General features: G+C 36.8%; 1 protein-coding gene across 4 annotated transcripts in view; it reads left to right on the plus strand.

Moving 5' to 3' along the window:
• The window catches only part of PDS5B (PDS5 cohesin associated factor B), a 102,063-nt gene extending 80,885 nt beyond the window's left edge, over positions 1–21,178 (plus strand). The window contains exons 26-35 of one of the 4 annotated variants that reach the window (XM_032099566.1): positions 3,840–3,954; positions 4,310–4,442; positions 5,256–5,375; positions 5,725–5,787; positions 8,036–8,181; positions 10,119–10,224; positions 12,418–12,860; positions 12,952–13,053; positions 15,881–16,022; positions 16,855–21,178. In XM_032099566.1, the coding sequence (XP_031955457.1) occupies positions 3,840–3,954; positions 4,310–4,442; positions 5,256–5,375; positions 5,725–5,787; positions 8,036–8,181; positions 10,119–10,224; positions 12,418–12,860; positions 12,952–13,053; positions 15,881–16,022; positions 16,855–16,890 (1,406 nt within the window). In that variant the 3' untranslated portion in view covers positions 16,891–21,178. The remainder of the gene's footprint in view (positions 1–3,839; positions 3,955–4,309; positions 4,443–5,255; positions 5,376–5,724; positions 5,788–8,035; positions 8,182–10,118; positions 10,225–12,417; positions 12,861–12,951; positions 13,054–15,880; positions 16,023–16,854) is intronic. The other 3 variants (XM_032099567.1, XM_032099568.1, XM_032099569.1) reach the window with 3 other exon arrangements.
• Positions 21,179–25,009: the final 3,831 nt, after the last annotated feature.

The raw sequence follows: 25,009 nt of genomic DNA on the forward strand, positions 1-25,009 counted from the left end.
TGGAACTGAAGTAATTTTCCAAGGCAGTTATGTGTACTGTTTGAACTTAATAATGTTAATAATGTTCTAAGTGACAATGATTAATTTTACTTCAGCAATTACTAATACATAACTTTAATACGTAAATAGACTGTCCTTGCACTGCTGTATTGAGTAGCATCTTGTGTTATGCTGGCAAAGGGCTATATTTGTAGGCACTTCAGGATGAGTTTATGCAATTCTTTCTTTTCAGTGCCAGCAGTCTGATTGTGGGAATGCTTTGGAAGTTATTATGGACTCACGTCAGCTATTTTTCTTTTCTTAAATCAGCCCTTTTGACTTAAAACTACACATGTACAGTATTACAGCACTGGTACATGGTCATAGGAAAAAATAGGCCTTTATGAAGAGCTATAGCATTTTTGAATAAAGGGTTTTGAAAGTTTTATTTCTTTGAAAGAGTACTGATGGTTTGACCTTTGTGAAATGAAGAGGATTTTTTCATGGTTTTAGCCTAAACCAGACCTGTTACGTGAATCTGATCTCAGATGCTGTCAGATAACTGATTTCCTTCTGTTTATGAATCATTTTATATTAGCCATGTCAGTCAGTCTTTCTTAGTCCCCTTAGACTTCGATCAGAGAATAAGTCTGCAGACAAATCCTTCTGTGTATTGTTAATGAGTTAAAGAAAAAAGTGGTACTTTTCTCCCACTCAATAACATGTAAAAAAGAAAAAAATATTGAACACCTCTAAGTCATTTTAAGACTATTACCCCTGAAAGTTGAAAACTCTTTTTAGCTATGTAGACAGAAAATACAAGAATTCTCATATGTTTAAAATAGATGTTGCAAAGTTGCTATCAAAAATCTGTGCAAGAAATTAAGAGGAACCTAGGTGTGTGTGATTTTCTTTATCCAGTAGGACCTCAAAGTGTGCCTGATAAATTCTTTTCTTGCTGAAATAAATGAGTGATGCCATTGATTTGACATGTGCTATAATGCGTGGGGAGTCTGGATTAAATATAGATTGCAGGATTTTTTGAGGATTCCAATGTTAACTTTGTGCCATTCAGATTTACCAGTCTGAGCTTTCAGCAAATAAAATGTCTTGAGCTGTTTGTATCCTAAAATACCCATATTGGAGCAGGTCAGCCAAAGCTCAGTTCTGGAATTAACACGATATTTAAATGTGTGGCTCCCTCTGCCACTCTCCCTGCTGACCATGCAGTAACTCAGGGTAGCAATGATGGTAGTACTTCCATTGAAAATCTGCATCCTTGATTATTGCAGCTATTTATCTGAATCTATAAATGTGTGATTTTGTTACACGTTTTGTCTTGAAAACTTCTACAGGTGAGGAGGATATCTGTTGGACATTTTGGGGGAGATTTCAGTATTTGTTGAAAATATGGTAGATATACCCTGCCTGAGGAAAACTTTTTAAAGACTGGTACTAGACATGTGACTCTTTCTTCCACACTGGCCTTTTATAGACTGGCAGGAATTATTCTTGGCCCTCTTAAATCCTCTAAATGCTATTCAGAGTGGAAGCCACTCAAGAAGAGATTTATTTTGATTGTGTATCTGTTACTAGTTTCATCTGGGTAGAGATGTGCCTTGCATTTGAATTTTTGTGTTCTCATGATGGGCTTTTACTTGAAAGTCAATAAGCAGAAAAATTACAGGAGTAAGGATATATATATATATTTTTTTTTTAGCAAGTTTTCTTCCTAAAAGCTCATAAAGGGCTCTTGTGAAGGGTTTTGGCACATTGTAGTTTTATGTGCTGGTAGGAAAGCCTCCCTACCTTTCAGGTAGTGTCTTCTTTCATCAGAGATAAAAGTTCTATTTTTTTTTTCTATTTTTTTTCTACTCTTTTTTGTCATGACAGGGGTTAAATATAATATGTATCAATATTTATTCTTTTCCTGTTTTGTCTGGAACTAGTTCATTTTATTTTCCAGACTCAGTTGGAATTATTGTTATAGTTATATGAGAAATTGTCCAAGGCAGGAAGTTACTGAAAGATGGAGTTTATGAGCTCTTGATGAGCATTCTATTGAAGTTGCTAATTAGTACAAATAATAGTGGGTTGGTTTGTCTGGGGCATGTCTAAGGCAAGCCAATTTTGCTAGTGCTCTGAAGTCGTAATTATGTTTTTTTCCTTCCCTGCCACATCTTTATTTTTTTGTTTAGTAATGTGAACGGCTGCTGGCTAAAATGCAGGACAGTGCTTGAAGAAGTAAAGGATGTTTTTAAATAGTGCAGTGTCAGTTGAAACACTAAAAACTGCTTTGCAAAGTACACTGGATTTCAATTACATAAATACAGCTTGAAATAGGAAGACATTGGGTGAATTTATATACTATATATATTTTATGTAGACTCTGCATTACCCCTATTTATGCACACCTCTGAGAAAGGGATAGATTAAGACTTGACTTATGCATGACAATTACTTTGTTAGCTTTGTAAAATCTACAATAATGGTGTATTTTGTTTGATGTGCACAATATTTGTCAAGCACATCTCATATGAATACATATATTGGAGGAAAAAATGTTAGTGTTGTAATGTATTTTCAAATTGTTTTCAAATATATATTAGTGTATATAATGATTTACAAATGTTTGGAGTTACTCATAAACGAATATGGGATAGGTAAAAGTTTACTGAAAGGTTTTCCAGACTTGGTCATGCATTTACTATTGCAAAATGTGGGGTTTCAAAAGCGGAGCTAGGAATTTCCCTCTTTCCTTCACATGTACATTCAAGTCATGTCAATACTATGGTATTGCATTTGCCACAAGCACTGAAGGTCAGATGCTTGTGCCATAGCAATGTACATGGAATACCGGGATGCCTTCCCTTTCCCATTGTCTTGCCTGTTGCACAGGGTACAGGTTTAATAACTTAGGTGTGCTGATTTCTCTCAGGCATTAGACTAAAGAAAGCAGTGTGGATGTTTGCTGAAAAATGTTTTTTCACTGTTGTTGTACAACTTGTCCTTCTGTTGTCCTTGCCCCTTAGGCGATGATGTTTGAGGTGCTGGAGTTCACGCTCATGGTGTTGGTTGGGTCAGGGAATCTGTTACCTTATGGAAGGTGTATTCTGTGATAGCAGCTCTGAGAGGGTCATTGGCAACAACGCTTACTTTTTGAATCCCCAAGGGGAATAGGCCTTCAGACTGTCATGATGGAGAAAAGACTTTCTTGCAGTCCTCACTTAGGATTACTTGAAAGTCTCAGAGGATGCTAGAAAAAAATTTGAATGCTTTGAATCTCACAGTACAGTTGTGCTGCTCTGTTTAGGTGGGATTGAGCCTTTCAGACTGTACTTTGGTACAGCTTTCATGTGACCTCCCACTCCACTTGAAACAGATACTGTGGCAATTTGACTGCAAAGCCCCTGCAGAAAGCCTTTGTTTGTTCTCTGGACAGCAGGGCTGGACACTGCAATGTCTTAAGAAAGAGTAGCAGCTTATCCTGCAGTTGTGCTGGTCTCACGTCTTGCAGTTAACATGGATTTTGTGATCCATCCTCACTTCTGCTTTTCAAAGTCCTTCAGAATATAGGCTTTTAACTGAGGAAAGGATTGGGAGTAGGAGGTGACTGTAGCTGTATCTCAAAATAGCTAGAAGACATGCAACCCTGAGTGAGAGATACTTAAAACCTTAATTCTTGCATGCATGAAACATATGCACATCAGCCATGAAATGGAACATCATAGAGAAATGATAGGCCGGCCTGTGTTTATACTTTAATGCATGCTGACCTCAAAATCTGCCCTCTCCTCTTTGGCAGAAAAGCATACTTCTTGGTATGTAGTTTTTTGATGCATCTTTCTTCTGCTTTTCAGAGAAACTGTTGTCACTTCTACCAGAGTATGTTGTTCCTTATACTATCCATCTTCTAGCTCATGACCCAGATTATGTCAAAGTCCAGGACATTGAACAACTCAAGGACATTAAAGAGTAAGACCACTTTTAATAGTGTTATTTTCAACTTTATTCTAAGTGGAATTTTAACTCACTGTGGTGCCCTGTTACACAGTCCAGTGTGCATAATAATGCCAGTTACTTCTGTAAAATATTGAGAGAAATAGTATAGATGCTTTTTTAGTGCTTGCTCTGTGATATTTTATATAGGAACCCTTCACCTTTTGCTCATCTTTATTTCATTTTTCCAAAAGAATTGTTTTCCCAGAGTTAGACTGGTTCAAATTCATAATACTAGTAAAAGCTGGACTAAATCACTTTCTCAAATGTGCTTTTTAAAGGAATTTCTCTTGTACTTTGATTCATGCGGGATACTGTGTTTCTCCTTTAGGTGCCTGTGGTTCATACTGGAAATATTAATGGCTAAAAATGAAAATAACAGTCATGCATTTATCAGAAAAATGGTAGAAAATATCAAACAGACTAAGGATGCTCAAGGACCAGATGATCAAAAAATGAATGAAGTAGGTGATACTTTTTGATTGGAAATTGCATTTAATTCTGGCCTGCTAATGGAAAGGAGTTGCTTTTTGTTTATACACCAATTTCAAAATTTCTTTCAATAGAATTGTATGTATGAAATGATATTTTATATACTGTAATGTTTATATTTATTTTAGTTTAGATGGCAGTTATTTTCCTGTGCTTCAGTAATTCTTGCACATTTGCAAGGGAGTCATAATAGTTTTCAGTTCTTCTGTTTCTGTCTCAGTAAGACTACTGAACGCTAAATAGATACAAACTATAAAATTGACTGTTTAAATCATCTGCTAAAGTGCTTTTTAGTATTTAATTTCCGAAGTGCAAGAGTAAACTTAATAGAGGAAGAAAAATACATTAGAAATCTCTGGTGTGTATTGTGTAGTGCATGTATCTAACCTTTTTTTGGTGGTTTTAGCATCACATAATGTTGCGATTTATCACACTTCTGCTTTTCCCTCAGAGATGATTTTTGGGTAGTGGGTGGGTGGGATATGTGTGTTCATTCAATTAGCTTTGTCTTAGAAACTATGGCAAGCACTATTCTTAAGTATAGAAAGATCATGAAAACAAGCTGTCTTCAGCTGTTAGACTTAAAATGCTTTTGCCTTTACTGTCTGTGTTTCAGTATCCTGAGAGACACTGTTTAAGATGCAGGCTAATGTTAAATGTTTAAGATGATTGCTTTTAAACAGTGATTTCTTGTGCTCCTGTGCACAAAAGATACACTATCTTTTGTCAAGATTTGCGATGAACTTCTAAAGTGTTATTTGATTTTTAAATTTTTTTATTTACAGAAACTATATACAGTCTGTGATGTAGCAATGAATATCATTATGTCAAAGAGTACAACATACAGTTTGGAATCCCCTAAAGACCCTGTACTTCCAGCCAGATATTTTACTCAACCTGACAAGGTATAGCTTGGCATTTAATTTTTCTTGAGATAAGTCTGTTTAAATATTTGTTAGTTGTAATTCAGTGTTGTTTTTCTTAAATATTTCTTGTAACTTCAGACTTCTCCCTCTTATATTGTAGTTGAAAATGCGTGTATATGTTTTTATAAATATATTATATATGTGTGCACACTCCAATTTCTCTTCCCCCCAGTCTTCCTTCCTCCATATTACTGCTCTGGTTTAAAAACTCAAAAGCATAAATGATGTAAATAAAATCTTGCAGTGCAGTCTCCAGAATGTGTGTATCTACATCTATCTCTCGTTCACTGATTATTGCTGTAATTTCTCCCACCCCCTTTTTTTTCAGAATTTCAGTAACACCAAAAATTATCTTCCTCCGGAAATGAAGTCATTTTTCACCCCTGGAAAGGTAGGTGTGGTGTGGGGGGGGTTGGATTTTTTTTGGTGCTGTGTTTGCATTCTGCTTTGTCTTTTTTTTGGGGAGTGATAGTTTTGTTTGTTTGTTTTCTTTGTGTTTTTTTGTGGTTGTTTTGTTTTTTAAAGAAAACTAGCATGTAATTAATGAAACTCTGTGTTTAAGAGAACAGATTGTTTCTGGGTATAGAGAAAGAGATGGGTAGAAGAGAAATCTGCTACTGTCTGTACTGGGTTGTGGCGACAGTAGGCAAAGCCTGTTGTCTTTAAAAGGAGAGAGTCCAAGAAACCCCCAATACAACCCATAATATTTGTCAAGTTTACAAAATAGTTAACCTTTTTAGACTGCAGAAGACTACAGTGTTGCATACAAAGTGACAGCTATGGAAAACTAACAAAATATTTTAAAAATCACATGTTTAATCGTTGGCAAAGCTGAATACCATTTTACAGTATCTTATAAGATAACTGACTGTTCTATAGTTTTGTTAATTTGTTCTTTCAGAATACGCATGTATTAAATGGCAGTGTTCTTTCTTCACTAAAACTAAACCCAGGTACTCTTCAGAATAAAATTAAAATCTGGTAAAGGAAGTGACAAACTGTGGTTTTCGTCTGGATTAATGCGTCCTGTTCTAGATGACAAAGAACATTAATTTCTTACCTTGAGAAAGAACGAAATTGCAGCATCTTCATTACCCTTAACTTTGCTAATGAAGCCTTAGCTGTCAGTAACTTACTAATAAAGGAGCAATGCAAGCTAGAAAAAGAAGCAGATTTCTCTTCGAGAAATTGAAAGTCAACATTTATGGATTGGAATAGATCATCATTGAAATTCTTTTGAATCCTAAGTTAACTTTTATTTTTAATTTCTAGTGCCAGGTACTCTAGCTCTTCTTGTGTTGATTTGAAACTTTGTAACAAACAGGAGAGGTGTATTTGACCACCAGAATTTTCAGTTTCTTCACTATCACAAGAGGAACATGAAATGAAAGTTGGTCTGGGGAGTCTTATTTTTGCAAGTGGAAGACTAGCTTGGGTGGGTGTTAGGGGAGTGGATATAAGCAGGGAACACTGAGGGCAGGAAGGCTTTGAGTGTAGGTTCTGTGGCAAGGGAGCAGCTGGTAGTGCAGGCCCTGTTAGTCCCTCCTTAGTACGAAGTCAGTTCAGTGTGAATTTGAAAATCTCTTTGCTTTCAAGCTCTTTCAGCATACACTTACTGATTAACATTTAGTTCTAAACTAATAGATGCAAATTGTTAAGCTGAATTTAGTTCTCCAAGGTTTATTTTTGGAAAGCATATGCTATTTTTTTTTTTTGTGCTCAGTGCAGAACGAGTCTTTGTAAGTGTAAAATTCCCCTCTGGTTTTAAAAGTATAACTAGAACTTCTATGGTCCACAGCTCTGAGAAAGAAACACTCCAGGCTGATATGATGTGCATGTTGAACTTTGTGTAGCTGTCACTAACTGCAGACATAGCTAGAATCTAATATTGAAGGAAAAGATGGATAGTGAGAAACATAGGGAATGGTCTTTAATTCAGCATTTTTGTACATGGGTGTTTGGCATTCTCTTTAGGAGTAATTGAGCTCTTTCTACTCTCTCAAAAGTTAGCATGAGCTGGAGGCATTTGGCAGGACTGAAAGATAATCCAGTTAAATTAATAACCTGAAGCTCACCAGTGTCTGGAGACGTTGTGGCACTTATTAAAAGCCTAACATCTTTAAATCCGTGCAAGAAGTATCAGGATCTTCTCCACAGTATTTGGCTTTTGAGGTTCTCATTTATTCCCAGTTGAAACTAATGTGGTTGCCAGTTTAATGTCTCCTTTGCTGAAAGGGCCGTCCTACTGCTATTTCTGCTTCGCTAGGCCAGGTGCTTATCTGATCCAGATGGGGAGCTGGTTCAGGTAGATAAATCAGCAGAAAGCAAATGGCACACAAAGTGATGCAGTGACTGACTGCACAGTCCTGTGAGCCCACAGTACTACCAATGGGAAGAGGACAGAATCTAAGGGTAGAGAGAAGAATACCAGCTTTGGTGGCAGCTAGTTATTTGATTGCAGCTCCCTCAGCTTCCTTCTGGTGTCTGTTGTAGCTTTCATATGAAAATGTTTATCACTTTGTGTTAAAATTAAGATAATGGTTGCAGAAAGTGAAATCTGTGAATATTTTAAGCATAGTACATGTTAACAATATCTGAACGTGTAGCTTAAAATAAAGGAAATATATTTTTGGTTTCAGCCCAAAGCAGCCAATGTTCTTGGAGCAGTTAATAAGCCTCTTTCGTCAGCAGGCAAGCAGTCTCAATCCAAATCTTCACGAATGGAAACTGTAAGCAATGCCAGCAGCAGCTCAAATCCAAGCTCTCCAGGAAGGATCAAAGGGAGGTTGGTAGACAACAAAGGAACTTTGATATTTCAAATATTTGTAATGGAAACTTTGAATACTTCTATTATGTTTTCTAAGTAAAAAACAGAATTCTTCTATCTTACATTGAAATAAAGTTACAGTACCACACTGGTATAACTGAAACCATGAATTTGGCTTTCCAACTCCAGAAATAAATTTTATTAAAAAAAAAAAACAAACCAGAATCAAATTACATTCAGAATTGGTTGAAGGAGGAAAGGAGAGCCTCATATGTTTTTAGTTTTTTGAGGGAAGGGTTTGGGTTTTTTGGGGTGTGTTTTAGGTAGATAGATATATACCGCCCCCATACGTATATATGTACGTGTGTGTGTATACACACAGCTGCAGTCCCTGGGAACCTGGCTGTGATGCTACACACACATCCCAGCCAGGGAGAGCTGGTAGGCCATTGTGGTGGTCCTGCTTGACTTCCTCCTCCAGTTCTGCACTGTGCTGGGCTTTGCAGACAAATATTTTTGGATTTTAGATTAGTTTTGTGATGAAGAGGTGAGTGTACTGTAATGCTACATAAGTCATCTTCTAGTTATCTATCTTTATAGCTTATTTTGTGTCAGTTTTGTAGGTTATTCATCAGTTTCTGTATCTTATGTTCATTTTTTTAAAAACAGAAAGTCTCATTAAGTTTTTTTTCACAGACAGTGAGAGATTGTATAGCCTCCACTATTCGTATTCTACTTTTTCACGTTCTTTCAAGACTGTTAGGAAATGTTATGTTTGAATATAAGATTTCTCATTTGGTACTTCTGTGACAATTTAATATACAATATTAATTTTAATTGTAGGGCAGTGTTTTACAAGAAATATTTCTCCACTAGAAAGTCTGCAAAAGGCTCATTTCTTACAAGTCATGCAGGCTCACATTATTGGCTAACGACAGATGGACTCCAGATTCTTCTCTATATCCAGCAAAATGAGTCTGAGATCAAATTTTAAAAAATGCTGCACTCACAGCCTAACATATTCAGTCATCTTCATGACCTCTCCAGTTCTCTTAATTTAAAGGGATTAGTGGTTTGGGTGGAGAAGCCAAAGATGAAGAGAAGTGATGGGAATGATTCAGGATGCACAATATTTCCAGTTCAGTCTATCTGAGTATGTACGGGCAGATTTGCAACTTTTGAGAGAATGTATAAAACCTAAGCTTCCAATTGCATCCCAGTTATTACAGATTTTACACCTGCAGGAGTGAGAACATCTTTCACCCTCTGTGCAGTGCTCAGGCCAGGGAGTTGAGTTTGTGTGTTTGAATATCACTTTTCATTTCGACACAAAGCAAATTTCTTTTCATTTAAAAACATGCAGTAGTATTTAAAAATGTTGCTTCTGCAGATGAATTAAAATGACTTGTGGATTGGCTTTTGTGCAGTATCTTTTTTCTGTGGGTCTCAGTGTTTTATATATACAGGAGGCATTATTGTCCACATTTACAGTTTGTACAAACTGAAATAAAAATGAAATTGCTGCTGTAAAAAGCAACAAAAAACAGAGGGAAATTTGAATTGCTGTTTTATTGCCTAAAACTCACCATAGGAAGGTGTGTGTGCTTTGGCTGGTCTGTCTGTGGGGATCTTTGCATACATTTGCCTACACTTTCCTATAGCCATCAAACACAGATCTCTTGCAACTCAGACTCTTCTTAAAAAAACTGCTTATCTTTCCCAGTGAGAAAAGAAAATTGAACGTGGTTTATGATCAAAACATTTGTCTTGAGACTTTGAGACTTCGATGATGTGGTGTGTGGTATCTATAGTACCTACAGTGGAAAGTTCCTTTTGCCAAATTGTTTGTAGTTTAATAATAGATTTTATATGAAGATTGTTGTTCTTAGTATTTTTTTGCAATGATTGCCCCATATATTATAATAATGAGGTAAATACATGGTTATTCATCCTAGGCTTGACAGTACTGAAATGGACCACAGTGAAAATGAAGAATTCACACTGACTTCACCCTTACCAGGAAAGAAAACTGACAAAAGGGACGACTCTGATCTTGTAAGGGTGAGCTGTTAAAAATTAATGTGATGATATTTGAGATCATTCCAAAAAATATGCTGAAACATGAAACCAGGCTGATATTTTTAACTACTGGAAAATGTGTTCAGAGTTGGACATGAAAATACAATGGAAAAAAACGTTCTGTTTCTCATAGAATCATATAGGTTGGAAAAGACCTTTAATGGTCATCAAGTCCAGCCATTAACTCAGCACAGTGAAGTCCACCACGAAATCATGTCCTCAAGGTTACTTAGGCTTTGGAGAGCAGTAGTATCCTTACTCCTTCTTACCAATGGATTTATATATGTAGTTCAGTAATAAGAAAGGTTCCTAATGAGGCTGTAAAATATTATTTGGACTCTCACTCAGATGTAGTGCTTTAATATGTAAAAGAAGTTAGAAGCAGGCTAAATATTATCTTAAGCAGTATTTATACCTGTATCAGAGTCGAGAAAAATAAACTACCCAAGAAAATTATAATTGTATTGTAATTCTAAAAGCAGGTCAAATAATAATAATTTCCTATACCACTAGTAAATGTCACTTCTTTGTGCCTTAATAGCAGTTGACAGTCTGTTAATTTTGTAGTATTTGGGATACGCATGAAAAAATAGTAAGATCAGATTTGTTAGAATTGGATTTTCTAGGCTGCATTAAGGATGTCCTGTATCTGATGTCACTGCTGCTTTACTTCTTTTTACTGTCTCTGACATTTCTCTTTTCTCTCATTATGTCATTCTGGTGCATTTTTCTAGGTTGCTTGGGACATAAGCTACTGACTAGTAAAAATTGCTGCATTTTTGCTTGTCTTGAAGTATAAATAACTATCTTATACTGTGGGAAAAGCAAACCAGTTTATAATTAAATCAGGAAAATTGGGAATCTCGTGTCAAAAAAACCCCCAAACCTATAAGTCTGACAGTCCAGACAGCTCCTGGCATGCAATTCATGTTTAGAAGCATTAGCTTGAACTGGTAACTGAGAAAGCTCAGTGATGGAGCAAATACAGGTCGGTGTTTTGAGTGCTTTTGAGAGCATCATTCCACTTTGAATCTGTAAGCGAGTTACTCAAGGTCATGGATTCAGAACTCATTTTTGGTTTTTTGGAGATGGGGAGCAGATTACAGCAAGCATTAACTGAGAAGCAGGATTTTAACTGGGTAGCAGAAGGTCCATGTTTTAAAGGTGTCACTTCAGGATATTTGTCCAGATTAAATCATAAAGTAACACCTTAGTTGTAAGGTTGTGGAACACTTTCTAGCCGCAGGGAGAAACATTACTTTGAAAATCGGCTGCAGTTACTTACTGGCTAAGAGGAGCTGCGGTGACAGATGTGCATGATGACTGCAAAAGCAAATTAAGTGGGCAATAATGAGGTTGTCACTGAAGACATGAACTGACAGGAGATGTCATCGTTGTTCAAACATTTTTCTTACTCTCTTCTAGTGTAATCCTTTGTCCTTCACTTTCTTTTCCCCCTCACATCCTTTCTAGATTCTCTTTCTGCTTTTCTTGAAAAAGGTTTTTGTTTAAAGTAGAGACATGAATATGTAAGATGACCTCTATCTTAATGTCACAAAGCAGATGTAAAGAGAAGAAAACCTTCATTCAGGTTTTAAATGATGTAACTGATTATGTAGATGAAGTTTCAATGTGGCAAATACTAATAACTGTGTTGAAATACAGTAGTGTTAGTATGAAACAAAGATTGGTATGAAGCAGAAATACTGTAAATATTTGGACTTTAGGACAATTTCATGATATGAAATGAAAGAGTCATGGTACCCATGAAATGGTGGATGGGTAATATTTTCTACTTCTTATTTTTCCAAGGGGTAAGGGTTGGTTGGAGCGATGTGGCCCTAGTAGCTGCTTATTGAAATCTTTGCACTGTTTATGGCTCTTCACTGTGCTCTTTAGAGAACTAGATCATGGAGAGGTAAAGGAATAGTTTCTGTTTTCAAACCTTATGATTCAGATAGGGTTCTACCTTTGTTGAACATTTCCCTCTAGTATAGTATTTTATATGTAGGTGTGTGTTTGTATTTTTGCAAATGTTTTTGAAATGGATATGGTAAACAATCTGAGACAACTTCTGTAATTTGAAGACTGTCTTGTTGGAGGAAGTTTCTACATGTGACTCTTTATAATGGCAGTTTAATTTTTTAACTTAATGGTGCAATCTTACCTTTTCAGTCAGAGATGGAGAAGCCTAGAGGAAGGAAGAAAGCAGGTATCACAGATTCAGAAGAGAAACTAAGCATAGATGACCTGAATAAACTGGGTCAAGAGCAGAAGCTTAGAGGTAGTCAACGGGGAAGGAAGAGACCTGCAGTTGTATCAGAAGCTGATGAAACACAATGGCAAGAGGAAAAAAGGCTAAAAGAAGATGTGATAGAAAGTGAGGATGAACAGAACAGTCCACCAAAGAAAGGGAGAAGAGGGCGCCCTACCAGAACAAATAATGGGGCAACACCAAAGGAAGAACCAGTGGCAAAGTCATCAAAAAGGAGCAAAAAAAAACAACCGCCAGCAGCTGCAGTGGAAGAAGAGGAGGAGGAGGAAGAAAGGCAAACTGAAAACATTGAACAAAAACCAAAAGGCAGGCAAAATAGGACATCAAAAAGAACACAGCAGAGGTAAGTACATCTTCTTGTAAACTGCATATTTTTTATCCTTGGACATTAGTTATAATTTGATGCTTTGCAATTTGGGTCTTCCTCAAAACAGAGCAGAACCATCTGAAACTAGTACAGTTGAATCAGCACAGTCTACGCCACAGAAAAGACGAGGAAGGTCATCACAAACACCACCAGCACAGCAAAAAAAAGTGTAAGTCTTCTAAATCTGTGTTTAGTGAAAATTAAATAATGCCTCTGTGCCCCCAAGCAAACCTTTACTGAAAATATTTCAGAATACTGTAGTTCACAGTTAATAAATTGCTATTGTTATTTCTAAAATGTTTTCCTTAGCTGCTTCTCCTAGGACATCTCACAGCAGAGCAAGAGGCTGCAAGTAATTTTAGTGTGCTCAGGTAGCATGTACATAACTTTGAAGATAGGTCTTTATTAGGACTTAAAGGAGTGGAAAGTGGTCCTCTTTGTTTTGGATAGCGGGTGAGAATCCATTACTGTGGTGAAACAGAACTGTGGAGAATTAAGGTTACTCTGATTCTCCTTTAATTAATGTTCACTTTCTCATTTGTGGCCTTCTTACTATTCACTTGAATCATTTTCATTGGAATAAAATGTTTTGTGATCAGTGAAGGGTAGTAACTTCTGAAAATTCTGAAATGCATTAAGTTCCAAAATGAAGGTAAACTCTGTCATTGGCTAGCTTCATTTCTTGTGCCTGCTGTAGGAAAATACAGGTATCTCTACCTTTTCTGTACATGTATAGATAATATATCTAAGCAGATGTGTGCAAGTGGTTATTTGCCCACTTGTAGCAAACTGCAGCTCATGGAGAATGAGCTTTTCCAGAACCTCATATAAATTGCTTGGGGCACTACTTGGGGACACCCACAGTCTGACACTACTGTATATCTCTGTTGTTTTTTTGGCTTCTGGGCTTAGTTAGCATCACATTGCTCTTCCTCTGGCAGTGTAATGTACTGACTTGCTTTATGCCAGGGATCTTTCCTACCAGGGAACCTTGCCTGAACAAGCTTGTTACCCTTATTTCAAGTTCTGGTCTCACTCTGGATCACATGATCTGGCATCTTCCATGCACAACATCCCGACCTTTCCAGTGTTCTGTTTCCCTGCCTCAGGTCACACCTCTGCTGCTCCTTTACTCTGTAACCAGAAACACAGGACCTAACACTGTCTTGGTTGCTCCAGAAGTCACTGCTACACATGCAGTAGAACAAGACTTGGAAACTGCTACTGCCATGCAGGGAAGACACACCAACAAGTTTTTGTTGGGTGCTATGTGGTGTTTGTCAAAGATACCCTTTACTAAATATTTAATTAGCTTTTCTTAGTGAAGTTGCTGTGTTTCTTTACTCCATTTTAAGCAGACAGTAAACTGTATCACTGCCCACAATCAGTAACAAGCATAGCTCTCATTCATGTGTATGTTATGTTGAAGCCCAAGTAAGTTGTTTCAGGGTTCATAGCTGTTGGGTCTACTCTAGACTTCATTTAAAAAAAAAATTGTGGGTTGTTTTTTTTTGTTTGTTTTATCAGACCACCCACATTTTGACTGTTCTTTTTCCAAATCTGCAAGAAAAAGGTGAGACAGTAGTAATTTCTCAAGTCTTCAAAGTGCACTGTAGTCAAGCCTTTCTCCCTCTCCTATGTCCATATCTACAGCAGTTTTAACTGCAGAAAGTTGATAGACTGAGCCAGCACTGCGTACTGCAAGAGAAATATGTATAACCTCAAGCTTTCTGGGCTCCTTGGGAATGGATTTGGCATAAGAATTTGGGATTTTGCCTATGAGGTGATAATGTATCTGTGGGTGACAGTGTATAACCTGTTTCTGTTAGCAAACTGGGTTACCAATTAGCACATGTGAACAGGCTTATTTTTGTGATGTGTGAAAAGAGGAACCTAGCTTGTGAATAATTCTTCTGCTTCCTTTTCAATTCTTTTGCTTCTGTCGGTCTTGGAAGACTTGAGTTGGGCTAATTTGTGTTAAGGGATGGCATGTTGGTTGCACAGTTGCTATGCAGTTGAGAGATTTTATTTTGTCTAAATTTTAGTGGTTCTCAGGACGGAAAATTCCTACCACTTCTGTGATGTGATGGTATTAGAGTACAGTTGTTTTGGATCTGTGTCTCCACTGGAGATTGAAGTCTGTTGTGTGCCCGGAACTGAGTTTCCGGTTTCATTTCAACCAAAACGTCCCCAAGTTTGGGTGCACCAAGACTGCACCTGCAGTAAGCGGGATGATTCAGTGATTTGATTCTGAATTGTGCTACTGCAATGTGGGTGCAGCTGTGGAGTTTTGGATACTTCTGTAGTTGGCTTTTTTTGAAGGTGAGGGATGTTGGCTAATTCTCATTTTAAGCAAATGGGTGCCTTTTGCTTGTGGCACAACTCCCATAAGCAACACAGACAGTTTAAGATATTGTTGACTGATTGTTCTTGTTTATCCTGATTAAGGTATTGTTATCCTGGTTATCCCTAAGCTTGCTTGGAAGATTTGCATTTAGGTTCCTTATAGTCTTAATTTTATGAGTAGCGATGTGGGTTCTTCTTGTCTGAAAAAACATAGATACAGTTATTCAAATTTTGTTGTGTAAAAAGTCCTGGAGAAGTAGAGTACATCTGTTCCTGGAATTGAATAGATACAAAACCAGCAACAGTATTCAGTCTCTGGATGTTTGGCTTTTCCTGTTCGCTGTTTAGCATTGTGTCAACCTTTTTTGGCCTGTATTGTGGCACTGAAGAGAAAAATCTGCTGTGTCTATAGAGGCAAAATTGTTCAACTTTTTGTGCTCCCTCTATTATGAAACAATTTTGTTTTCAAATGGTATCGTCCAGCCTCCTAGTTTCTCTTCAGTTCTGTGCATGGATGAACTAGATAGGTGTAAAAGACAGCAGCATTGTATAACATGAAACATGAACTAGAATGTTTGCTCATACTGTTTATACATACTGCAGATGTACACGTGCTGTGAAGCTGATCTTTATTTTTCTTCTCATTGTAGCCGTGCTGGACGTTCCAAACAAGCAGCCAGTAAAGAGAATGAATCCAGTGAAGAGATGGACGTGTTTCAGAGTGGTTCACCAGTCAGTGATGACATTCCCCAGGAAGAAGTAATGGAAGAAGAGGAAGTTTCCACAATCAATGTAAGAGAAGTGCCTGAGCTTTTTGTCAATCTTTGTGGTGTCCTCTATGCATGGATGATCAGAGAATGGCCTCCGTTCTTAGAACGACTTCTCCTGTTTTTAGAACTTAACCTTCCTCCTTTAAAATGAACGGGGTGGTTGTCAGCTGCCACTCTTGTGTAGTGGAGCTGCACTGTAGTTTCCCAGAGAAGCTGCATTTCTTACAAAATACCACTTTTTGTCAAGTATCTTGAAGTTTCTGTCCTGTGTAGCCTTTCTTATCTGTATGCCAGACTTGTGTAGCATCTAATGGGAATTATTTTCCAGGTAACTCCTGCCCATTCTTCTCATCTAGATTGTAATAGTGAATAAAGCTTCTTTACACAAAACAGACACACGAACTGAATAGTACTGGAAAATAAGCATGGAGTCTTGGAACAGAATCTTAAACCAATTTCTTCCTCTTACCAGCATATGTTGAATTGAGTTCACTTTTGTATTTATTTCATACAAGTACATTGGCCATGTTAATAGTCATACTGAAAATAAAACTGAGAATGCCTTCACACTTTTGGATACATCTGATGGTTGGAGCATCTGAGTGTATGAAAACTCTGAGAAAGGAAACTGGATTGTTTTGAATTTCATTAAGGACGCAGGCTCAGTAACATCAAATGAGGTTAGGTCCTGGTCATTGAATGAAACTTGTATTTGTGACAAAATGAATAATGAATGCCACTGTATACGGTTATTCCAACATTATTGAGTGAGCCTGAGCATTTTTTCCATTATAAAATGTATTTGTTCTTGAATTTTTCTGTAGAAACATTTAAAATATCTTTTCTCCAAATAGGTCCGTCGCAGAACTTCCAAAAGGGAAAGACGATGAGTGAGCATGTAGTTACCAGCCTTCCAGGTGAAAGCTTTGAAGAATGCTTTTAATATAAAGCTTGAGACTGAATGAAGCTGTTAGTGCACAAATGGGGTTGCTGAAGAAAAGACAAAACCTGTTTTACTGCCCCTGCATTTGCAGTCCCTAGGTCACAAGCTTTAGCCACACATGTTGATATCATTAACTGTGGATTTTTGTGAAGTGTACTGTGCGCTGGCTTTGTAGACATATGAACTAAAGAAGAAAACTGTAAATAGTTCTTTTTTTAATGTTTCTGACTTATAAAGTGCTTGTATAGCTTTTATCTGCGGCTTTAAACTGACAGTACCCCACTGTTTATTGGATCGATTGTTTTAAAAAAAGAACAGAGTTTGTTGAAAATTGATCTCAAGCAATATCTGTCAGTGTTCGTATTTGTACTCTTGTTGACGTTTAACTGTGAAAAACAAGTCAGTTGAACAAATAGTGCCACTTTCTTTTGCCGCTATTTGTTGAGGAGAAGAAGAAAAAAAGGTCTTTGTTTCCTTCATGAATATAACCTGGTGTTTACCTTCAGGCACCTACTTACCATCAGAGGTGCCAAATTTCTTTTACAGTTGAACAATATTGGATAGAATAATACAAGAGATGCAAATTGGGAAAGAAGTTTTGTTTTACACCTCAGTATTGTTGCCAGACTTTACTGGACTTGTAGTGGCATTGAAAATTCAAAAAGGATTTAAAATATTTTAATTTTAAAAGTGTGTTATTAAATAATGTACTGAATACCCGACCCATTTTATCTTCCCCTATCAGTTTTTATTAATCTACTGTATCAATAAAATTCTGTAACTGAGTTTTTAATAGTCTAGTATGTTAATGTGTATAGATATTTCCTTCTGAACATGATGTTCACAAAGAGCAAATTATTACTACATTATAATATGAAATCTGATATATAAACATTAGTGAAAATACAGTTCTTATTACAATGTAAAGTTAATCACAAAGAGAAATTTTATTGATGCAGTGTGTCTTTATAAAGCTGTTCTTGAGAGCCAAGTGTTTTGTATTTTATAGTGAAGTTGCATGTTTATGAAAAATGTGCTGAAAATGGGATGTAATGTTTTTTTTGAAACTCGTACCTAGCAGTAGTATATGGTAGGTTGCCTCATGAGAGATCCTTTTATTGAGAGTTTATTGTCCCTTTCTGTTTTGTTTTTGTTTGTTGAGCCAAATTTTTTTGGTATGAAGAGCTAAGTTTTGTTGAATAACCAGCTGTCAATTATTACAGTCAAGGTATTCAAGATTTGAATGAAGCTCCATTTTTATATTGTGCTACAATAGAGAGGTTGGTTTGTGTTGGGTTTTTTGTTGGTTGTTTTTTTTTAGTTATAATCTGCAAAAGAAACAAAATCATAGAGCAGTATCCTGTATGCAGTTTAACAGTTTACAAACTGTCTTTGAACCAAAATATATCAGTTACTATACTCTGCTTAGCAAGCACACATCATAATTTCAGGTACTGTTCTCCCTCTGGTTCCCTACAGTTGACAACACATGAGAAATCAATTTCTAACCTAAGAAAATTTTATTTCATTGAATAATGGAGCATTTTCATACAATCTGTCAATAAATAAGTTATTGTTGCAAGGTTGCCTGTAAAGATGATAGGAAAGGACAATACTAAAACACAGATTCACCAATTTCCAAACAATAAGGTCGCTAGTAAAGCAAGCAACCCTTAGAATTTTTTCATTATACATTTTTTTTGGTACCACTAGAAAAAAGTATTATAAACAGTTAGATTATGCTGCCTCATCTTAACTTTCCCCCTCTTCCAGTATTCAGCTTTTCAACATTTATACCTATAGATATGGGGGAAATACTGCCTAGAAAGTCAATTATGGTTGATGTGAATTGACTTTGAAATAGTTGGCACAACAGAACTGGCTTACTTACGCTTCAGCAGTGCAAATGCAAGTTGTTGAGGGTTTTTATGGTATAAAATGATTGAAAGCTAGCTTTATATTTTCCTCTTTGACAGAATTGCACTGAAAACATTTATGGAAGATGTACCTTTAAGTCAATTTTATACAAAAATATGAAAAATTAATGCTGAAACTGCTGCAGACTCTTGAGGCTTTATGTGCATAAACATGGTTAGGTTAAACTTCATGGAATATTGATGCACCATTACTGATCATGATGTTCATTGTAAATTTAAACTATAGTTTTGCAATTTAAATGTTGATTTCTTGGGTAATAATGTGTAATTCATTATTTCTTGAGAAATAGGCGCAGCAGATATTTCATTCTTCTATTCAAACCTCTTCTGAGTTCATCCTCATCTCATATAAAGAAAATGAATATTTTATGTACTAACATTTTGAGATCTGCATACAGTAGCTACAGTAGATTATAATTATGTATAAAAGATAAATTGCTAACATTCAGTTAGCATGCTCTTCTGCAATGATAATGTTAAGTTTATAAAAATGTACTGTATTACATTAAATGATCAAATTGAACTCACTGTAACAAGTTGCAGCATGACATTTTTGTGAGATTACCGAAGTATCTTGTTGTACTTTGCAGCAAATAAAGCTTTTGTTACATTTCCTTTTCTTGCTGCAGTGCAACAGGAAACTTTCAGTGATCTGTAGTTCATGTGCAAAATCCAAACAGGGACTGTAATCTTGTTACTTATTTAAAAATAATTCACTGATTCCAGAAGCTGGTGGTTTTTTACTTGTCACCAACTGAGGTAATGAATATTTAGAGCTAGCTAACCTACTAATAGAAAGGAAACATGAAAGTGTTTGAAAGTTCTAATGTGACTATACCTGTTCCACCTCAGATAATTAGAATCCTGTATTAACTATACTTGACTCTGCCAATTGACTTTATTTTCTAGCAAAATTGAACCCTTTTTCAAATATTTTGACATTTGCTGTTTTGACATTTCAATCTCTGTGAACAAAAACATTAGTTTACAAAAAGATACTAATATTAAAGACATTTTCACCAAAAATGAATTGCTCAGTTTGTGAGTAACTTGCAAAAAACTTAAGACTTGAATGCTAAATACATTATTCTGGTATAGCATTTGTCATCTGATACTTTAGAAAAGGCACCACCAAACTTGAGAGGTGTGTGTGCAGTTTTCTTGCTGCTTTTATTTGCCTGTGTAGGTTTTGACAGATGGTCCAAGTCTGCTTTTGTGAATGCACATGGCAGGTTTTGAATCCTGCAAGTTTACTTGTCATTCATACTTATCCCTATCACTCTGTGGGGTTAATTCTTAATTCATCCTGTGCAAAATACAAGTACAAACCCAAGAACATTATTTGAATATTCTCACAGTTGTGCACACAGAGTATACAAGGATCTTAAAATAGGATACCAGCAATAAACAAAATTCTGAGTTTGTGGATGGAATAATTTTACCAGTTTACCTGTGTTTAAATATATATAGTGTAGAGATTGATACATCTTAACTTCATCCAAGTAGTTGCAGGACACATTTTACAAATACTTTTTTAAAGGGACACATTCAGGTATGCCACTGTTTGATCAAGGCCGCATGTCTACAAACACACATGACTAGGATGAGTTCCAGATGGCCATCCTGCTACTCTGATGGTTCTATAATGACCGAAATGATAGAATTCACTTGACCAAGACCAGCCATCCATCAGGAGGAGCAGAAGAATCTGAATGCATTCTTTTTTCCTGTTGTGCTCACAGATTGCCATTCCAGTTCTTGCATCTTTGTTGGATGTTGCCTTTACAAAAGTTGTTCACTAATTTAGGTGCAATATCCTAGCGCTGACTGAAGTGACTTCTATTCCACAGACCAGCAAGCTTCCTGACGTGTCAGTAGGTTTGCCCAAAATCCTTAGGATGCCCTCTTCATTGTGTACAGTACAGCTTCTGCTGTTTTGGTGATCATGCAAAAGTAAGAAGCTGAATGTTGGCAACTGGCATAGAAATACAGAAAAAAACCTCCACTCAATTTGCTTTAAAGTTCTTCAAATTCTGCTGTCTACAAGAGCCAGTCTCTTCACAGTGATCCCCAGGTGCCATTGTATTTGTGTGGGCAGGATAAACATGGTCGTGTACAGTAATGAAAAAGTTTCATGCCTGCATTTTTTTCAGTGCTTCACTAAAGTCATAGTGTGGTTTTTAGTAGCGCTTTCATTTCTCTAATGAAGATGTATACTGTATGTTCTTTTGAACTAGCAGTACCGTATCTATGTAAGAAGGAAGAAAGCCTCTAAATACAGATTTCTACTCCTGCAAATAAGTATTCCAGTACTCATGTAGTATGTTGGAATTATTTTAACATACAGGTGCTCTGAAGGATGGATAACATCTTACAAGGCATTGGATTTGGCTAGCTGTGTTTCCTGTGCTTCTATCCCTCATGTATGTAGACACAAAGGAATGCAGTATTTTGTAAATCAAAGCAGTATTACTGAACACTGTCCCTGCTTACTTGGAAGTAATTTTGTTATTTAAAAAAAGAAATGCATGTCACAAATTTGTTAGTGGTACTGAACAGATTCAGTGAGCTGATGGCTTCAGATAATGTTCTGTAATACTGTTTCAGTCCTGTTGTTTTTCATTAATTTTCTATAGTTAGAAGACAATTGCACAAGTTATGGCATGCGGTGTAAGAAAACTTAAACTTAGTAGCAATATTAATAGTGGTAACTTCAGTTGGTGTTACAATATGAAAGATTGTGTTAGAATGAAACAATCATACCCTGAAAAGCTTTTTCTTTGTTTGGAAGACAAGCTGATAATGTAAAACAGCTTTCTTCTTGATCACAGCACCTTGAAATAGTCTGGTTTGGAACAGCTGGGTTTTTGGTAGATATACCTTAAACTTTCAGGTTCCTGTGTTCCTTGTAGGATATTTCTATTCAGCAAAGTTAAATTCTTGTAAACTGAAGATATTTTCAAGAAGAGAAGAGTTTCTAATCCTTATTTAATAAAATGATAAGGTGTTCATTTTAAGCAGAGAAGTTTTTATGGGTTGGCTTTTGTTGGGTATTTTTTATAGCCATACCTATAGATTCAGTAACATGTAACATGCTTGTGATGTGCCTCACCATTTTTCTGGAGTCTTTGGTCTGCAATGCACTGAAAGGCAGTAGAAACTCCCATTGCGTTTTCCCCAAAAGGCATTTACTCTTATCTGTCAATAGCCATTTCAAAAGATGAAGGGAGAGAAAAAGTTATGGTTTTATTTATCTTCTGCTATAATCTGTATGGTTTAGGCGATGAAAAAACAACAGTGTGCTCAGGCATGTGGTTGGGTGAAAAGTGGGGTATTAGAGATGAGATATTGATTTGAAAGGTGCTGGAGAGATTGAGTAGAGTAGGGAATCAGCAGATAAATGACGTAGGAATGGAGTTTCTTGATACCAGATGCCCTGTGATAGGAGTGTTCTACTCAAGATGAAAGCCAAGATGGGGAAAACTAAGTTGGTGATGATGATGTTATCATTATTATTTATTTAAGAGAGGAGAACTGAGGATATATTGCTTTCTTTGATTTGGAGGAAAATGTGTAAGAACATGCATTGAATTGAGAATAATGCCCAGAGTGTTTGTGGAAAGATGGTGATGGCTACTGCTGAGGGCAAATGTCATTAGTAAGGAATTTGGAATAGTTTGGCAAAGGAGGATTCTAACTTCCATAGATAGAAAGTAGGGCAGCATTCATTTATGTGCTACACTAAAACTGGGGCAAAAGAGGTCAAGGCATAAGCCATTGGGGAAAAAAGAGCTTTCAAAGCTGCCTAGTAGCAGCAGCCTGCACAGGTCCACATTGCAGTTAGCAGCATTTAACCATTGGAATGATGCTTCCTACAGTGCCTCTCATTAAATCTTTCAATGTGACCTCTTTTCTTAGCAGCATTTTGTGAAACTCTGATTATCTGGTCTTCTTTACTAATTTCTGTATACTTTCTTAGCAGCCTGGGATGATTCTCCCCTTCCTTCACATACAGATATTCTCTTCTACGGGACAGTGTGAGTCCTATGCCCAGTCATTGCTGCTTTTCAGCTCTTTCAGTGGGCCCCAGCCAGCCAGGTTTCTGAATCTTTCTCTTTGTGACATGGGCTCTTTGTTGAGAGGGTGCTTAGTCACTGAATGCCCTCCTCAGGGAGGCATTCACAGCAACAAGCCCGACAGTTCAGGAGTGTCTGGATGACACTCTTGGTCATTAAGTTTATTTTTAGGTAGTTCTGTAAGGAGCAGGGAGTTGGACCTGATGATCCTTATGGTTTCTTTCCAACTCGAGCTAATCTGCATTTCTAAATGCCGCTGTCATGCTGCTTGTTTCACAGCCGTTGAGTGTAGAGCAAAAGCAGTCCTTGGACTGCAGGTGTATTGAAAAAGGTGTAGACAGGTTTGGTAGTTCACAAGAGAAATAATTGTTGAACTGCTGCTATGTTTTGGTACCTCATTTTCCCAATATCTAGTGAGCCAAGCTCCTTCCAAGGTTATAGGTTATAGTACTTCTCTAAAATTATGTTGTCTTCCAATATCTGGTCTATATTATCCAGTGAAATGGCAAGTAAGGACTCCCCTGAAACATAAGTAGCCAACTCTGTGTTCCCAAATACACTTTGTTTTGTAAGTCAAAAGGAGGAATAATATGGAGAGATCTAGGCAGAAATTTCCATTCACTCTTTCTTGCTCCTGGTATTAGGGAAGAAACAAGTCTTTGGTAGGAATGTGAAAGAAAATGAAGACTATTGCAGTAGGGAAGATCAGGTTTTGCCAAACCATTTTTGGTAGTCATGGAAAGAACAGGAAAAGTTACTCATGAAATATATATCACTTCAGCGACATTTGATGATTATGTACTTGGCTGCTATGTACTTGGGTGTCACACTAAAACGTATGTAATGGGATATTGTGTTAATTCTCCATGGGATAGTGTTTAATCTCTGTAAGGATCTAAAAATTAAGTTTGTTTTCGTCTTAAGATGTTCTGCTACTTTTATTGTTTATCTTTTTATCACTGTTATTTAATATCTGGTCAGCATCCATTGCCTGTTTTCAACTCCTGCATTTAAACAAAATATGGAAGTGAGAGATGGCCATGACACAGAATTGCTGTCATTTAGTGCTCTCATATTTACTTTTTATAAAATATTTGATGTAACGTGAGAACACTTTAAATCCATACTTAATTCATTAATATGTTCACTTGTGACTTTGTCCTCTTAGTTTCTGTGCTACTATTTGATATTGAATTTGGAACATTGTTTTATTTTGTGTTTTCTTTTTATGCAAGAAAAAGAAGTCCTTAGTACTGTAGCCATCCCTGCTTAGGACCCACCATCCTATTTAAATTCAAGACTGACGAGGACTTCTAAATAGTTTGTTGAAGTAGCTGGGTTGTCCCATTTTGTTATAAAGGCAAAATATAGCCAAAGTGTTCCTCAGTTAAAATTTCTGGGGTGAATGACTGAGACAACTGGGAGGGCTTCTCGGGGTGGATCCTCTGTTTTCCATGTTCCCGTTAATGAAGTGTGATGTTCCTGATAGCCATTACCTCTGCTAGACATAGGGAGATGTCATACCTCACATCCTTTTCTGTAGTCTTTCAGCCACGTTTTTCCATTCCTCTGTTGTGTTAATTTCAAAAGGAGTGGGAGTTTAATCTCTGCCAGGAAATTACTTCAGATCTTTAAATCTTGTGAGCCTTTGGCTTTTATGTGTAATTTGTCTGTCATGGTCTTGATATCAAAAGACATTTCGGTGTTTTGTTGTTTTGGGTTTTAACCACATAAATTCAGACCTTTGGACATCTTAAGTTGTTCAGTTCCCCTGCAGGCATTCTGTGTAGGTGTACTGCTATTTCTAGGCTGTGACTGTGCAACAGTATAGTAGTCTGTGTCCGGGCCTTCTGGGAAATACTTTTAGGGGGTCAGTGCTCAGAGTGGGTTCTGCCAGGACTCAGGTGACTTCTGGAGCAGTGCTTGAAGATCTGCTGTATTCTGGTTATCCCCTGTGCACCTGTGTGCAGCCTCATCCATGCTCTTGCAAATCTGGATTTCACCACACAAATTCCATCATGAGAGATAATGGGGGTCATCTGGCCCACTGATG

Source organism: Corvus moneduloides, chromosome 2 (assembly GCF_009650955.1).
Source record: "Corvus moneduloides isolate bCorMon1 chromosome 2, bCorMon1.pri, whole genome shotgun sequence".
NCBI classification, from domain to species: Eukaryota; Metazoa; Chordata; class Aves; order Passeriformes; family Corvidae; genus Corvus; species Corvus moneduloides.